The sequence below is a fragment of the Lithobates pipiens genome, unplaced genomic scaffold, assembly GCF_037356315.1.
Source record: "Lithobates pipiens isolate NorthernLeopardFrog02 unplaced genomic scaffold, aLitPip1_a1.2 Scaffold_27, whole genome shotgun sequence".
In the NCBI taxonomy this organism is placed as follows: Eukaryota; Metazoa; Chordata; class Amphibia; order Anura; family Ranidae; genus Lithobates; species Lithobates pipiens.
The window spans coordinates 43,490,848-43,509,568 of NW_027507788.1; the positions used below are offsets into that span (position 1 = coordinate 43,490,848).

The 18,721-nt window shown below is 41.2% G+C and overlaps 1 protein-coding gene across 2 annotated transcripts in view; it reads right to left on the reverse strand.

Annotated features, from left to right (window-relative positions):
* The window catches only part of DLAT (dihydrolipoamide S-acetyltransferase), a 44,270-nt gene that overhangs the window by 9,166 nt on the left and 16,383 nt on the right, over positions 1–18,721 (reverse strand). The window contains exons 7-10 of one of the 2 annotated variants that reach the window (XM_077456911.1): positions 17,063–17,216; positions 13,068–13,135; positions 9,329–9,436; positions 1,554–1,661 (exon numbers count right to left, since the gene is read on the reverse strand). In XM_077456911.1, the coding sequence (XP_077313037.1) occupies positions 1,554–1,661; positions 9,329–9,436; positions 13,068–13,135; positions 17,063–17,216 (438 nt within the window). Of the gene's footprint in view, positions 1–1,553; positions 1,662–9,328; positions 9,437–13,061; positions 13,136–17,062; positions 17,217–18,721 lie in introns of both variants that reach the window. The other variant, XM_077456910.1, reaches the window with a different exon arrangement.

The window sequence follows — 18,721 nt, forward strand, 5'->3', positions numbered from 1 at the left end:
ACACTGGAGCGGTGCGCTTGCAGGACGGTCAAAAAAGTCCTGCAAGCCGCATCTTTGGAGCGCTGTAGGAGCGGTGTATTTACCGCTCCTAAAGCACTCCTTCCCATTGAAAACATTGGGGCAGCGACCCAAACCCGATTGCAATGCTGCTTTTTGGGTGGGTTTAACCCTTTTTCGGCCGCTAGCAGGGGTTAAAACTGCCCCGCTAGCGCCCGATCAGCACCGCTAAATATAGCGCCACTTTACCGCCAGCACGCTGAGCGCCCCAGTGTGAAAGTAGCCTAAGACTGAGGTGCTTTTCAGGTGTTTTCTTGCTAAAAAAAAACCCACCTGAAAAGCTCCCGAAAACCTATTTCCATTACAATCAATCAATGAATGCTTTCACACTGGGGCATTGCACTGGAATGGTGGCAAAAAAACAAAACAAAAACAAAACAAAAACAAAAAACCCCCCAAAAAAACACCCCTTTCCATTGAAATGAATGGAAAGCTCTTCAAAAGCACTCAGTGTTTTACTGGCCGTTTATAAGTGCCTGAGTGTGAAAGGGGCCTAAAAAAAGCGCACCGCTAGCACTGCAAAAATGACCGGCGTTTTATTGGCAGTTTTTGCAGCTCTTCAGTGTGAAAGGGGTCTTAATTCTTAAAATTTAAATTTTCCAAGAATGAGGCATTAGACCCCTTTCAAGCTGAGGCGTTTTTCAGGCGCGTTTGGGCTAAAAATAGCGCCTGAAAAACTACTCCCCTTCAGTCTCAGTGTGAAAGCTGGAGGGCTTTCACGCTGAGGCGATGCGCCAGCAGGACGTTAAAAACTCCTGCAAGCGGCATCTTTGGTGCGGTGAAGAAGCGGTGTATACACCGCTCCTTCCCATTGAAATGAATGGGCACCACTGTCGACCCGCCCGTCGTTTTTAATCCTTTTTTGGCCACTAGAGGGGGATAAAAACGCCTCACTAGCGGCTGAACACCCCCGCAGAAACTACGGTAAAGTGCCGATTTACTGCTGATGGCACCCACTGTGAAAGGGGCCTTAGGTCTGTTCTGTTGCCGAGATAAGAGGGCAGGAAGTGAAATGTCATTGTTTCTGATAAAATATTTTTTATCCAAGTATACTGATAGTTACAACCACAAAACTCCCACACAGGGGAAATAAATGTTGTTTCAAAGATCTTAAGAATTTCTTGATGGAGAGAAGTTGTAAATCCTTCAGAGTTTTGAAGGTTTTTAAACCTTTGAAAGATTGATTCAGTTTGCGTGGAAACTTTGAGGGTACTGTATTGATTGGCGTATAACTCACTTTTTCACCATGAACATCGGGTGCAAATAGCATGTGCGTGTTATACGCCAATACAAAAATGTACGTTTTTTTCCTGAAACTTCCCTCTTAAAATGAATGTGCGTGTTATACGCCGATAAATACGGTAATTTTAATGAAATGTGTGACTGCCAATTTCAGCCTTGCTTTTAACTAGAATGGAGATCTGAAAGCCATTTACAAAAAGGTAAAATGTTAGGAATGATTTTAAGGATTCTCACACAGCAAATAATGTTCTTACCTCATTTAGCTCCTTTCGCAAATGTAGAATTTCTCCCATGTTAACATCGATTGAGAGATAGTAGTGAGGTATTGTCTGTTTGGACTGCATAAGTCGCTGTGCAATCACCTAGAAAAAGCAGAATTACAGACAGTCTGTCACATTATATGTTCTGTAAAGCACTTTTATCCTCAGTTTACAATATTTTACACCAAGAGAATGAACATAAGATCAGCAGTCATCTGAATGTCACTCAATACTTAACCCTAATCCATGAACATTTATTGGCTAAATATACAGTAGAAGTACATACACTATATGGAAACCTGACATGGAAATATTTTTTCCTGGAGTTCAGCTTTAAAGGTGTTATTTTCATATAAAAATAATTAAAACAGAATTTATATAAGTTTTAATTGGCATCATCTTCTAGTTATTCACTTGGGATGATGACCACAATCCTCTCTGTGCCAATGTGTTGTCTGGTCAGTGAGGGAGCAATGCACAGATCTTGAAGCTACTGTAGGTCACAGAGGTGATGATAATGCACATATGCTGCTTTTCTGAATATTGGAAGTTGCATCTAATCTATGTGTGCGCAACTACTTAGGCTTCTGAAAAATGTATTACATTATATTTAGGATTTTGGCTACAACAAATGTTGCTACACCTGGGTACCTAGGATACATGGCACTGGCCCTTTCTTTTATAACTCTTATAAGTGCCCATATTGCTTTATTGGGTTTCCCCAATAAACCCCACACCCACCCTGCTGCGTATCTTAGAGCTGTTGTATGGATCTTGTGAGGGAAGACTAGAAAATGATTATGAGTGCCCCAATACTGACACCAGATTCACCTCAATTACACAGAAGGCATACAAAGTACAGGAGTCAGCAAATACAGGATGGTTGAAGTACTGCCCACCATTCCATTAAACAAACAGAAAAGTATTAAGCTGCAGCTCACACAATGGAGACGGTGGCTGGCTGGCTCATCTAGGACCGTGATGGCAAACGATGGCACCCCAGATGTTTTGGAACTGCATTTCCTATGATGCTCATGCACTCTTGCAGTGTAGTTGAGCATCATGGGAAATGTAGTTCCAAAACATCTGGGGTGCCGAGGTTCACCATCCTTGATCTAGGTGGTCTTGGCTGGCTGAGGAGATAGGGACAAGCAGAACACCTGAAAACAGACAGAATTAAATGAGGGGGGCATGGCTGTGCGGGATTTACAAGTCAAGGGTTCTCTATGGTAAATATTGAGGAGGTCATGCTGTGCTACAGTATGAGGGGGGATGAGGGCAAAAAAGTTGTGATATACAAGTGGATGTGACAGTCCCAGAACATGCATGTTAAATCCCAACCCAGTGCTGGTAGTTCTCATATCCTAACAGTTACTTAAACTAAAAATGTCATTTGATGACAATATTCCTATTGTTATAAAGATTTAAATTTACTAGAGCCCTTTCTAGGAACCGTTTTTCTACATTTTATCATCTGTTGGATCTTCCCAAGGCCACAAAGAAAACTAAATAGCTGAAAGAGAACCAAATGATTAAAAGTGAAATGAAATGTAGAAGTTGTCCCAACTTATTACCTTGACTGCATTATATAACTGCACAGCCATACATCTTGCAAAAGTGCTACATAACCTTAATAAGCTGCCTCAACACAAGGACACAGTGCAGAATAAGACAGGAAGGCAGTTTTGGCGAAAAGGTCAGCTGTAGGGAAACCAAAGGCTATACTGTGGACTCATCTATTGCTCCCTGCCTGCCTTTTTTGGGCACAATTTCCAGTGTTTAGTCCCCTCTTTGATAAAATATTCCTGAACTGAAGGAAAAAAATAATAATTTGCTTATTCTAAACTACTGTTTTTTGTGCTAAGCAATGTATCTGTCTAAGCCCTTGTACACCCGGTCAGACATTCCGACGGAAAATGTCCGATCGGACCGTGTTGTCGGATAATCCGACCATGTGTGGGCTCCATCGGACTGTTTCCGTCGGAATATCCGACGGACAAAGTTTTAGAGCTGGGCTGTAAAACTTTCCGACAACATGATCCGATCGGACTTTGTCCAATTGTGTGTAGAGAACGCATGCTCAGATCAAATTCCTAGATCAAAGCTATTGGCTACTAGCCTGAACGTAGTCCCATTGTAATGAAATAACGTCATCACGTTCTGAACGATCGGATTTTCCGGCAACTTTGTCCGACTGTGTGTATGCAACACCAGTTTCGGACAAAATCCAACGGATTTTGTTGTCGGAATGTCCAGCCGTGTGTACAAGGGCTTAGAGTAACACTGCTACAAAACCAGAGAACAACAGCAAGACACTAAGCCCTTGTACACACGGTCGGAGATTCCGACGGAATGTGTCCTATCGGACCGTTTTGTCGGATATTCCGACTGTGTGTGGTCTGCATTGGACTGTTTCCGTTGGAATATCCGATGGACCAAGTTTTCCAACTTGCCGGTAAAATTTTCCGACAAAATGCTCCTATCGGACATACTCCAATCATGTGTAGCCTACTCCGACGGACAAAGTGCCACGCATGCTCAGATCAAATTCCTAGACCAAAGCTATTGGCTACTAGCCTGAACTTAGTCCCGTCGTAACGAAACAACGTCATCACGTTATGTACAATCGGATTGTCCGACCACGTGTATGCAACATTACTTCCGGACCTCTTCCGGAATTAATCAGTCGGAATTACTCCGACTCCGAATCTCCGACCGTGTGTACAAGGGCTAAGATTAACCAGAAAGGTTAGATCAGGATGCCTTGATTTTTCTTCTGTCCTCCTGTCCCTTAAAAATAGTTTCCAGCTTCAGATATTTGGGACTAATAATACAGCAACCCTTTCCTTTATACATTAAAAATAATTTGGACCCTCTTATTAGTAAACTAAAGGGCACTCTAAAGTTCTGGGGCAATATTCCCCTAACTCCATTATTGAAAGGGACGCCTGAGGCGGCCCCAAACATGCCCCTGGCAGAAATGGCAAAAGAAAAAATTGACTCTCTCGGTACCCAAGGATTAGGCAAGAATATAATTAAAAATATAACAATTATTAGAAAAAGCATGATTAAAACAGGGAAAGGGAAGAACAATTTTTACAAGAAAACTGTACACAGTCAATAGTTTACAGCTGTGCGTGACTCTTTAACTGTGCCGATTTAACTGACAATTGCACGGTCGTGCGACGTGACTCCCAAACAAAATTGACGTCCTTTTTTTCCCCACAAATAGAGCTTTCTTTTGGTGGTATTTGATCACCCCTGGGGTTTTTATTTTTTGTGCTATAAACAAACATAGAGCGACAATTTTGAAAAAAAAACGCATTATTTTTTACTTTTTGTCATAATAAATATCCCTCAAAAATATATATAAAAAACATTTTTTCCCTCAGTTTAGGCCGATACGTATTCTTCTACATATTTTTGGTAAAAAAAAAAAAAAAGAAATCGCAATAAGCAATTGATTGGTTTGCGCAAAAGTTATAGCGTTTACAAAATAGGGATAGTTTTATGGCATTTTTATTAATAATTTTTTATTATTATTTTTTTTTTTACTAGTAATGGTGGCGATCAGCGATTTTTATTGTGACTGCGACATACACATCGGACATTTTTGGGACCATTGTCATTTATACAGTAATCACTGCTATATAAATGCAGTGATTCCTGTGTAAATGACACTGGCAGTGAAGGGGTTAACCAGTGGGTGGCAGTGTAGGGGTTAAGTGCTCCTAGAGGTGTGTTACTAACTGTGTGGGGGCTGGGCTTTCATTTAGTGAACACTGATCTCTGCTCCAATCACATGGAGCAGAGATCAGCGTCACTAGTTGCTAAGCATAAAATGCGGTTTACACGGCATTTCCTCCATTCAGCCATCCCGTGAGACGATCGCGGGTATGCCCGCGGTGATCGAGTCCGCGGGATCCACAACTGGACTCACGGGGGTCCCGACTGGCATGCGCTCGCGATGGTAGGGCGGCATTGAAGATTGGACGTAGCTGTACGCCAATATGCCTACCCGTACCATTCTGCCAACGTACATCGGGAACTGGTTAAGTAACTCTCCAGTGAATATTCCCAGGTGCTGATTTGAAGAGATCGATTCTATCCTTACATCATTTTTTTGGGGAGGTAGAGCTACTAGAACAGCTAAAGATACGCTGCAGCTGCTGGTGTTGGAGGGGACTTTGCTATTCCCAGTCTCCAACTCTACTATATAGCCTCTCAGTTGGCTCATGCCCATTGGTGGTTTTACCCTGAAGCTAATAATGCGGCTATGGCTTTTTAAAGGCAGCTATTCTTACCTCATATGAATCCCTCCAAAATGTTATTAATCGAAAGTCCACCAGTATTTTGTATTTTGTCCATGATGCTGCAGGTTTTTTAAACCTCAAACTTACTCCCCCCTCTAATACACCTGTGGATCATTCCCCTAATACTCCGCTATGGCATAATCCTCGTCTGCAAGAATTATTTCACTGGACAGATGGAGTATTTTGGTTCAGACATGGCGAGAAGAGCCCCCCAAAAACGGAAGAAGACCCCCGGAGCTGTGCAATAAATTTTAAACCCTTGTGTGGCGTTTTTTTTTTTTTTTTTACATTTTTTTCACCAGGTGAATGGATAGGGGTACATTGTACCCCATACGCATTCACATAGGGTGGGAGGTCGGTATCTGGGGGCCCCCTTATTAGAATTCAGATAAGTCCCACACCCGCAGACCCCGACAACCAACAGCCAGTGTTGTCGGGAAGAGGCCCTTGTCCTCATCAACATGGGGACAAGGTGCTTTGGGGTGGGGGGGCCCCAAAGCAACCCCCCATGTTGAGGGCACGTGGCCTAGTAGGGCTCAGGAGGGGGGGCGCTCGCTCATCCCCACCCCCTTTCCTGACCGGCCAGGTTGCGTGCTCAGATAAGGGTCCTATATGGACCTTGGGGGGGGGGGGGGGGACCCCCACGCCGTTTTTTCGGCGTAGGGCTTACCCTTTAAGTCCATACCAGGTGACGGGGCCAGCGACGTGTCAATCTCACCGCCGAAGGCCGCGACATTGACTTCCTTCGCTAGTCCCGGCTACCTGGAGCCACGTTCAAAATGTACAGACTTTTCTCCATGTGCAGGAAAGTCCGTTCATTTCAAAAGTCCGGCGGACTAGCACACAGACGGCTGGATTGTCCGCCAGACTCATAGTCCGGTGGACAATTTTTGAGTCAAAATTACTTTCTAAATCCGCCGGACTTTTGGGGAAAAAAAAAAAGTCAGCCGGAGCCCACACACGGGCAGATGGACCAAGTCTGCCGGATAGTCCGATCGTGTGTACGCGGCATAAGTGAATCTTCCCATTACACTACTTTATTCTAAAACGGACAGACTTAATCTCACTGAACCCAGATGGTGTTCAGATATTATTCCGGAACTCACAGGAAGTGGTTTGGCAGGAAATTCTCCTCTAGGGATAAGGTTATTCAGACCAAATTTTTATATCGGTCATACTATACTCCCCGTCTCCTCTCACTTAAATAGGCTGTCCTCCGTGGTCTGCTCTAGATGCACCATCTTCAGTGGAGTGTTTTATCATATGGTCTGGGAATTTTCCCCTATTAGGGCATTTTAGTCTGAAGGCACTGCTTTTATTAGCTCCCTCACTCAACTACCCAATATCTGCCCATCTGGACAGAATGACGATGATTCTCTCCCCAAATACTCCAAGCTCTTTTTGTGCTTAGTTTTGTTCTATGCCAAGAAATCTATAGTAATTCACTGTAAATCCCAGGCTCCCCCTACTGTCGGTTCTTGGATCATCTCATAAATCAAGCTCTGCCACTATACAAACTGACATATGAGGCCAGGGGTTGCCCCAAAAAATTTTCATAAGATTTGGGAACCATGGGTGAACGCAGACCATACTATGCTACCTGATACCTAAGGTTTTATTGTTTGGCACTAGCATACTAGCTCATTATGAAATACTATCACAAAAAACACAGAGTATCTGGAAAAAAAAATATTAGAACCCAATCATGTAATACTGTGAGTGATAGCAAATACTGGTAAACATATGTGACAATAATGGAAAAATAATCAAACAAGTGAATAATGATTATAAAAAATAGGTAACAAACATGGAGTCCATATAGCAAGTATTAACTGATGAAAAAATAAAAAGAATAAAAGAAAAAGTCCATGCACAATGTATATGTGGCTTGTTCACAGTGACATGAATTCCAAACACCCCAGAAACTGTAAAGAAATAGGAAAGTGCCTCCACCTAGGCACACACTGCCGCATACCAGAACAATATGGTCCCTATTATAGGGGGCCGAGAAGTGCAAATGGCTGGGGTCTCAGTGGCATGCACCAAACTCCTCACACTAAGCAGAGATAATCCGAATGGAACACAATGGTTAAATCCCCATAGAATAAGAAAAGGCTTTCATAGTGTAAAAACCTTCATTTTTTTTATAATTAAAGGACGAATGGACACTTTCAGTCACGTTGAATAAAAATAGCAAAAGAAGACAAATCGAGCCGGCCGGCTCTCAATAGCAGCCCATTCCTTCCGGGACTAGCTCAGCATGCGGTGATGTCAGCACGCCGGTCCTCCCTACGCATTTCGTCATTACAAAGGACGTCGTCAAAGGAACGGGCTGCTATTGTCACTGTGAACAAGCCACATATACATTGTGCATGGACTTTTTCTCAATATTCTTCTTTTTTCATCAGTTAATACTTTCTATATGGACTCCATGTTTGTTAATTTTTTTTTTTTTTTTTTTATAAACATTCAATTGTTTTGATTATTTTCCATTATCATCACATATGTTTACCAGTATTTACTATCACTCACAGTATTACATGATTGGGTTCTAATCTTTTTTTGTAGATGCTCTGTGTTTTTTGTGATTTTAATTATTTGCATCTGCTTTATCTGTTCACTGATTATTTTTCATTTTTTAGTTGTTTCACTTATTGTTATACTGGTTTTTACCAGTTCCTTTACCCATCACTTCTTTGCACATCAACCCTTTACCAGTTGTGAGTGCATTGGTTTAGTCTTTAACGGTTTGCGTCTCACAGATCAATTTTTAGAGCAGCTTCATCTTTTTTACATTTCTGTCTGGCGTTGTATAACGCCCCGAGTTGCAGCTTGATTTTTGTAGTTAATAGCGCAGTTTTTTTCTTACCATTATGAAATACTCACCTTAGATCAAAGCACCTGCAGCAGTCCCAGTACACAGCTCCAGCCGGCGACTTCGCTCCCGGAGTTACTTTCGGGTATCATGGGCTCAAGCGCTGTGATGGGCCAGATGATGTCACCCCCGTGCATCAGCATGTGCTGACGTCAATCGGCACATGCGCACTGAAGCAATGGTACGATGACGTCAGCACATGCTGATACAGGGGAAGATCTAAACCGTGCTGGGGTAGCTACAGGTAAGCCTTATTATAGGCTTACCTGTAGTCTAAAGTGGATTATAAGGGGTTACAACCACTTTAATGACTATCAATTACTGTGACTTCTTGTTTTTTTCGTAATTTGCACTTTGTGTCTTCAATTGTATTTGTGTCATGTAGTTGCCCCTTTAATCTTTGATGATAATGAAGTGAATAAACATTCTGTTTATACTATGTTTTCATAAACTGTTTCTCCACTTCCCTTTTCTTTATTTTGCACCTGTAAACTCTGTATAAAATAAAGTTACCAAAAAAATAAAATAAATAAAAACAAGAAAAGATGGATGACCAGAAAGAGGTGCGTTTGAATTCTTACCTTCCTAATGTTGCTAATGGGAATATCTGTAAAGGTTCCAGTAGGAACAGCTGCTACGGCTGGAGAGGGCTGTGCAGGTGCAGGGGATGGAGCAGCAGCTGCAGGAGCCTGAGAATGCACAGAAGTCAAATAGAGAATGGAAAAAACAATTTAGATACAGAAAGCACTCATATTTTCTTGTATTTCTATTTCAAAAGCAAGCCAATATTTAAAGTCAAGTGATACATTTTTACATTAATATTCAGTATATATTAGGGCCGAAAAAACTAATCGATTAATCAACTAATCGATTATGAAATGAATCGAATACTATTTTCATAATCAATTAATCGGCCACTAACATAATGGGATAGAAAAAAAAAAAAAAAAAAAAAAAAAAAAGGAAAAATGAGCCCTTTACAGTACTAAAAAAAAGAGCAAATCGCTACTGTAAATATTAGTTTCACAGTAAAAAAAATTAACCCCTTATAGTAGCGATTATCTGCTTTTTTTTGTACTATAAAAGAGCTAATTTTCGTTTCTTTAACCCCCATTATGTTACTAAAAGTCTTAGGCCTGGTTCACATCTGTGTGTTTTTTGGTGGTTTTTACAGCAAAGCACTACAGTTCATTTACATGGTTTCCAATGGGACAAGTTCACATCTATGCTTTTTTTCAGCTGCTGCATATTTGGAAAGGGTCAGGGATTTTTTTTAATGCAAAACGGTGCTTTTTTGGCTCAATAGACTTCAAAAAGGAGAAGCTGCAGAAAAGCATGTAATGCAATTTGTGTTTTATAATCTGCCCAACACCAAATTGGCCAAAAAATATGCAAAAATGCAAATCGCAGCAAAATCACGTGCACAAAAATCAAAAAACGCACAGCAAAAACATATCAAAAGCAAACTGCATAGGTGTGTACCGAGCCTTGTGCTGGTCACACGGATCAATTTTCAGATGAGAATATTCAGAAGAAAAATCTTTGTACATTCGCTGAATGAAAGAATATCGTTTGAAATTTTCACTTCCTTTTAACATTCTGTTTTTAAAATGAATGTCATTTCTGAATACCACATACACTGTCTGAAAATTCCTTTCACCATGACGTTTTCTATTTCTAAATTTTCCCATCACTGTGATTGAAAACAAAATGTCGATTTGACCCCAACGATTAGAAAATCGAAGGAACGTTCTTAAAATTAAATTTTTCAAGGAAGACATTATTATATTATATGCTGGCCATACAAAAACACATTTCTATCTGAAAATCAGCAAAACAGTCTTTAACTTATTTTTTTCTTTAGATAGAAAAAATAAATAAAAATTGATCTCCGAGTCTGATGATATTCACCAGATTCACCCTTTAATAGTATATACAGTGTACATCCCCTCTAATAGTATATAGAGTATATCTTTTATGTCTGTTTTTCTCAGAGTGGATTAGAGATTTTGCTCCCTAACCATATAGTTGGTTATTTATATTTATTACTGCGTAGAAATAAAGAATAAATTGCCTTTTTTTTTTTAAGCTTTACATATTAACTAAATTAGACACCACACTTTTTTTTTTTTTTTAAGGTCATTAACCACTTTCAGACCGGACCAATTTGCTGGTCAAAGACCAGACCACTTTTTGCGATTCGGCACTGCGTCGCTTTAACTGACAATTGCGCGGTCGTGCGACGTGGCTCCCAAACAAAATTGACGTCCTTTTTTTCCCACAAATAGAGCTTTCTTTTGGTGGTATTTGATCACCTCTGCGGTTTTTATTTTATGCGCTATAAACAAAAATAGAGCGACAATTTTGAAAAAAACGCATTATTTTTTACTTTTTGTTATAATAAATAACCCCCAAAAATATATAAAAAAACATTTTTTTCCCTCAGTTTAGGCCGATACGTATTCTTCTATATATTTTTGGTAAAAAAAAAAAAAAAAAAAAAAAAAAAAAAAAAATCGCAATAAGCGATTATTGATTGGTTTGCGCAAAAGTTATAGCGTTTACAAAATAGGGATAGTTTTATAGCATTTTTATTAATAATTTTTTATTATTTTTTTTTTTACTAGTAATGGCGGCGATCTGCGATTTTTATTGTGACTGCGACATTGTCGGGGACCCATCGGACATTTTTGACACATTTTTGGGACCATTGTCATTTATACAGTAATCACTGCTATATAAATGCAGTGATTCCTGTGTAAATGACACTGGCAGTGAAAGGGTTAACCAGTGGGTGGCAGTGTAGGGGTTAAGTGTTCCTAGGGGAGTGTTACTAACTGTGGGGGGGTTGGGCTTTCATTTAGTGTACACTGATCTCTGCTCCAATCACATGGAGCAGAGATCAGCGTCACTAGTTGCTAGGCAGAATAGACAAATGTTGTTTACACAGCATTTGCTTTATTCGGCCGCTCCGTGAGACGATCGCGGGGATGCCCGCGGCGATCGAGTCCGCGGGTTCCGCGACCGGACTCATGGGTGTCGCGACCAGCGCGGGAGCGCGCCGCCGGCGGCGCGCTCCCGATGGCAGGGCGGCATCGAATATTGGACGTACCTGTACGCCAATATGCCTGCCCGTGCCATTCTGTCGACGTACATCGTCGTGCTCTGGTCGGGAAGTGGTTAACCGACACAATAAACCGGCCAACGAATAGATTATGAAAATAATTGTTAGTTGCAGCCCATATTATAAGTGATCATCACAAGAGAATCCTGCAGGCTGGTTGTAACCCAAGAGATAGATATATATATCTATCCATCTATATATCTATATCTATACACATATATATATATATATATATATATATATATATATATATATATATAGCAGCCGCTAGTGATCATCACAAGAGAATCCTGCAGGCTGGTTGTAACTATATATATATATATATATATATATATATATATATATATATATATATATATATATATATATATATATATATATATATATATATATATATATATATATATATATATGTTACAACCAGCCTGCAGGATTCTTTTGTGATGATCACTAGCAGCTGCTATAGCTGCTACCGATAATCACTGTCTTCTCCCAGAGGGGACAGCTTGCCCCCCTCGCCAGAAGAAGACAATGGCTCAGCAGGAGGGATTCCTGCATCAACACTATCTGTGTTGATGGGGGAAACTGAGCCAATTTCTTTCCTGCAAAGAAATTTGCTCCATGTATGGCCGGCCTTATTCCAGACACTTCATCAAGGAGGGGAGGATCCTGATCAGAGAACAATCACCCAGTATGACTGCAGCTGGACGTAGTGAAGGGGGGTCCATCTATTGTGACAGGTCTGCCATATTTGTTGGCACATTGCATAAAAGCAAATTCTCTTATGCCAGGGCTCGACAATACCCAAGCGCCAGGTTGCAATGGCGACTTGAAACTGAGTCCTGTCGCCTGGGCTACACCGCAGCAGCTGGAACGTGCTCACCCCCACCCCCACCCCCTCCCCGGTGGGTACACAGACTTCGGCTGGGCTGGCCAGGCTGATCAAGATTAGCTTCATAGCCAAGCATCTACTGCACAGCCCAGAATTCAATGGCAGCTCAAATTGGATGATTTTCACAGAGATTTTGCTTAAGGACAATATCCACCTGAGCTAATCCTCAATGCCTTATCTGCTAGCTTCAAAGTGAACAACAACACTCCCCAAGAATAAATATACCAGTCAGTCAATCAGAATATCATTCATGTCTATATAACAAACTCATATAGTGGAAGGTAAAGTGCATACTCACACTTACAGGAACAACCTTAGGAGGCACAAAGGATTCAATATCTTTTTTTGTAATCCTTCCATCTGGTCCAGTACCTGAAACAACCCCCCAGAAAAATACTACGTAAGAATTAAATCCAGCGAATAAATAGAAGATAATGAATAGCTTGGTGTCTGCTTCACAAGCCAAAAAATGCCTTTGCATTTTATAGGAATAAAATAATAATAAAGGAATATAGGAAACATGGAAGTGAATACAAGCTGACCTGGATGTATTAATTGATTAGCTACATCCCAAATGACTGTTCAAAAGAATCAGATGACCACGCACCAGTTATTTCTGAATGTTATGCATTCATAAAAGCAATATACAAGAGATGGATGAAACCCTACTGCATCTCACACAATTAAATGGTTCTGTGCTTGAAATGTGTCCGAGGTCTCCACACCTCTTGTATTGCTTTTATGAATGAATAAAAAAAAGAGGTTTGGAAATTGCTGGTGTGTGGGTCTTCCAATTCTTTAGAATAGCAATTGTAAGCAAATGAGATAAACGGGCACTTGGCTTACAGCCGGCAAGCATAGTCCATCCGGGAGCGATACACTGTTTTCTACGTGACAAATAAGGTTTATTTTTAACAAATGTAAAAGTTATGTACCTGGAGTTAAAACATGCACACATTATATATATACATACATACATATATATATATATATATATATATATATATATATATATATATATATACTACAATCTGGGCAAATAAATCTGGGTATTAATGATGAAAAATTTGAAAGACCTGGTAGATGCTAGACTTAACATATAATACCAATCTGAAGCTTCCAGGGTGGAGGAGGACAACTAAATTACTGGAACGGAAGACCTCAACTATGAAGTAATATTAATATTGTATTCATTCAATTCAGTGGAAAGATGTTCATTTTTTTTTTTAACAACACGGTTGGTTTTATTGAGAAGACAGAACATAACAAGCAATATACATACATCTCAGCAGACTTGTACAGCACAGAAGTAATCCAAGAATACTATTACATAACAAATGAGCCAGAATAGCAAAATTGCAAATGAAAAAGAAAAAGGAGTGTGCCCATACAGCAAGCTCACCTACAAACCCCTCCCATACCCTTACCAAAAATACCAGTGCGGAGGAAAAAAGGGGGGGGACGGACGAGGGGGAGGGGGGGGGGGGGGGAGGCTCAACTGCAACATTTCAAGAGTTCAAAACTGTTCCACCCAAGGTAACCATACCCGGTCAAACTTCTGCGGGCACCCTCTAACCAGATAAGTCAATTTGTATAGGGGGAGGACAGCATTAACCGCCGCATCCCACAGCTCCACCGTAGGGGGAGAGGATGATATCCAATGCCGAAGGATCTCCCTCCGGGCGTAAAACACCAGGAGAGAGAGCAACAGCTTACTGTACCGAGGACGCTGTTCATCATCCTGAATCCCCAGGAGGGCGAACTCAGGCGTCATAGGAATCGTCAGTTGCAGGCGAATGTTTATACAGTCAAAAACATCCCTCCAAAACCGAGCAATTCGGGGGCAGTCCCAAAACATGTGCAGAAATGTGCCCTCAGGGTAATGACACCTGGGGCATTCCGGGGACCGATGGGGATACATTCTGTGCAGCCTCTGCGGCGTAAAGTATACGTGATGTAAAAATTTTGTGTGTATTAACCGGTCCCTAGAGGAGATCAGCAGCCGGGACCCATCCTCGAAACACTCCTCCCAATCCTGCCTATCCAAATCAGGGATGTCCGCACGCCACTTGTCCCAGAGGGTATTCATCCTAGGAGAATCGGAGCGCAGCAGAACCTGATACAGCGTGGTAAGGGTCTTAGTGAGATTTTCCTGCGCCAGGGCATCTTCTACGGGGTCCGCACACAGCACAATAGGCCCGGGAAACTGTGCCCTGGCCGCATGTCGCAATTGGTAGTAACGAAACAGCATAAACCCAGGAAGCCCCGATCTGTCCACTAGACTCCTAAAGGGCAGTAAGGACCCCTCGGCATAAATATCCCTAAGGGTCCGAATATTATATCGGGCCCACAGCTGCGGGTCTGGAATCGACTGGAAGTGGGGGGAGACTCGGATTACCCCACAACGGAGCAAAGGGCGAGTATCGATCTTCACGAAGAAAACGCCTTCTGGCCACCGCCCAGGCCCGCAGGGTCGTCGCAGTAGCCGACGGGAGAGAACGATACGCCCTAGGACCCCTGTACACCAGATTCCCGAGCTCTCGCATAGAACCCAAGGCCGCTGCCTCCAGTCCCACCGCCGCATTATCCCCTGACTGTTCGGAAAGATGTTCATTTTACATCACTGCAAAAGACTCAAGGTATCAACTGGAAGAGGCATTTACTCTCTGCACTAAAAACGCCAAACCAAAAGTTTTCTTTCGTTTTGAACAGAGCAAGGAATGATTGGGGCCCTTGTCAGATTTTATTGATATCCTGGGCTCAGTTAGATGGACTTGCCTGCTGACATTTAACCAGACAGAAAGTCAGTGGAATACATCAACACAGACAGAAACAAAAAAAAAAATAACATTTATTTGGTTAGTAGAGTACAGGAAAGCTAGCTTTTACAGTTTTTCACTCTCTAACAGAACCTCTAAAAACATCAAAAGGTGTCCATTTATTAATGTGGGATAAGAAACTGTGCAGCAGTTCATGTAGCTGCAATGGGGAGCGAAGATTCTGCTCTCCGCTCCTCATCGCAACACAATGAGAAGCTGCCAGTAAAGTCAATACAAACTGTCAGTTTATTACGGTGTGATGCAAGCTTCTGTCTGTCCGTATATGTAAAATGCCTTAGCAAGGATAGAAGAGGGAAATGGACAGCAATATGAAAAGGAAAGCAGAGAAATTGCATTGCCTCCTCTGTCACTGTACGGCAGCCCTAATAAAAGTCAGGGCAGGTTATATAAATAAATATTTGTGTGTATACATAAACACACATATAAATATACAAGTATATACAGTGCCTTGAACAAGTATTCATACCCCTTGACATTTTCCACATTTTAACATGTTGCTCAGGGGGGCTGAATACAAATGCATGCCACACTTTTCACATACCGTATTTTTCGGACTATAAGGCGCACCGGATTATAAGGCGCACTAGCAACGACCGGCTGATAAAATGGATATTTCCATATATAAGGCGCATCGGACTATAAGGCGCACCGGATTATAAGGCGCACTAGCAACGACCGGCTGATAAAATGGATATTTCCATATATATATATAAGGCACATCGGACTATAAGGCGCACGGTCGATTTTGTGAGAAAATTTAGGCTTTTACGTGCGCCTTATAGTCCGAAGGTTAACGTCAAGAGACCGGGTGGCTTTTTCCACGAATCTCCAGCGATGTCAACAGGTCATATATAAGGCGCACCGGATTATAAGGCGCACGGTCGTTTTTGGGAGAAAATTTAGGCTTTTACGTGCGCCTTATAGTCCGAAAAATACGGTATTTATTTGTAAAACAATTTGGAAAACCATTTAGCATTTTCCTTCCACTTTACAATTATGTTCCACTTTGTGTTGGTCTATCGCATAAAATCCCAATAAAATACATTTACGTTTTTGGTTGCAACATGACAAAATGTGAATTTTTTTTAAAAGGGGTATGAATACTTTTTCAAGGCACTGTATACATGGTGCTTTGTGGAATAGATGGTAGCTTAAACTACCGTGGGGAAACCCCATGGCAGGAGTCCAAGTGATAAACTGAATAGCCAGAAAATGTACACATTCGTAGAAAAACACAATAAAAAACAATTTACATATTAATCTATATATAAAACATTTTGATCTCATCTTTAGCTACCCAGTGCATGATATTGAGATACATTATTTAAAGCTGTGATTTCTTTGCAGTTCTAAGTGTTGATGTTGAATTTTGCTGAAACCACAAAGAATCTCTTTTCTGACGTGTGTGTGTGTGTGTGTGTGTGTGTGCACACACAATCTGTAGCATGCTGTAATATACCTTTTACTTGTTTTAGGTCTATGCCTTTTTCTGATGCCAGCTTTTTGGCCAATGGACTCACAAATACCCTCCCTTTGGGTGCAGAGCTTGGTGCAGGAGTTGGTGCCGATGGAAAAGCTGCAGCTACTGGTGTGGCTGATGGGAGACCTGCAGCCTGTAGATATGACAATTCAGAGGTAAAATGTAAACACATGCATTTAAAAAAATAAAATTATGCAAGTTGCAATTGCTAACCTCTGCTGTGGAGAATGAACACTACTGGCTGTCATGGTAATGCTCTGGCATCAATAATTTTGGAGTCTCTGACTGGGGACAGGTATAGCGATAATTAAATCTGAAGTTTTTTAAACAGTCTGTGACTCAAAAGTGCAGAAGCAAGACACAGACAGGCAACCCTTTTCAGGAGGGCAGTAATGGCACCCCCCCATATTACTTATGCTTTAGAAGTCAAATGAATGCTTGTCACACGACCAAATTCAGATTTTTGTAGCAGTTTATTGTAGAAGCTGGCTGCAGAGAATACGATTCTTTCTCTACCTATAAAATGCTTTTCTTAGAATACATTGCAGGACACAAAGGCACTTCATGTTCATGACTACTTGGGATATCCCAAAGCAAAGACCATCAGGGCTGCACAACAGTTTTTGAACATCTATTTGATAGAGTTTAGTAAACGTGTGAAGACCAAGTAGAAGCCTTACAAACTCGCACAACAAAAGCTTGATGCTGAATTGCCCAAGAAGCACTGACTCTCCTGGTGGAATGGGCCTTAATTGGGAAATGAGGAACCTAACTCTTAATCCCAAAGGCCTGAGAAATAGATTGATACCCAATAGGCAAGGACCACCCAGCTGAGAGCAGCGTCAGCACAAGCCAGAAGTGGCAGTCTCCTCCAACGAACAAGTGTCCCAGATACTTGATGTAGGTACATCCATCACCAAAGGACACTAAACCTGAGGCTTGAACTTGAAAGTGAAAGCATAAACCAAGTAGTTATCAATATGAAGTGCCCTGTGATGTACAAATAAGAAATATTATTTTTGGGATTAAATGATCATAAGATATACCTAAATCGATGCAGTGTTGTCATAAGGACAGTAGCTGGCATCTACTCCCTTTGCACTCAACGCTGGCACCGGTAGCACTAGCAATTCATTTTTTTACATTTTTGTTTTCCCCAAGCGTATCACCTCTTTAGGTACAGAAGCCTACTGAAACGAATGTGCCCAAGAAAGAGGAGGCACTAAAGTTAGTAGCCCTAGGACGATGGACACCAGCAGACCTAGGTAGTAAATTGAATAATAGTTCCCTGAGAAAGTAAGAGAATCAACACCCTGAAAAACTCACATAACTTCCTAAATTACTTTTTAACCGATACAAACACTGGAAGAGGTCTGCCACGTCAAGGACAGGAAATGTATTATTGGCAGAACCACCAGTTAAAATATAAGAAAAAAAAAAGCCTACCCCCCCCCCCCCCCCAATAAAAAAAAAAAAAAAAAAAAAAAAACACCAAACATAAGGACTGCTGTATGTACAATATATTTTTTTCTTAGCTTCATGTTTTTAATAAAAAGTTTTGATGTTAAAAAAGCAGGAGGGTGGCAGCTTGCATTCTGTAAGATGGAGGTAAAAAAATAATAATATTATAATAAATGG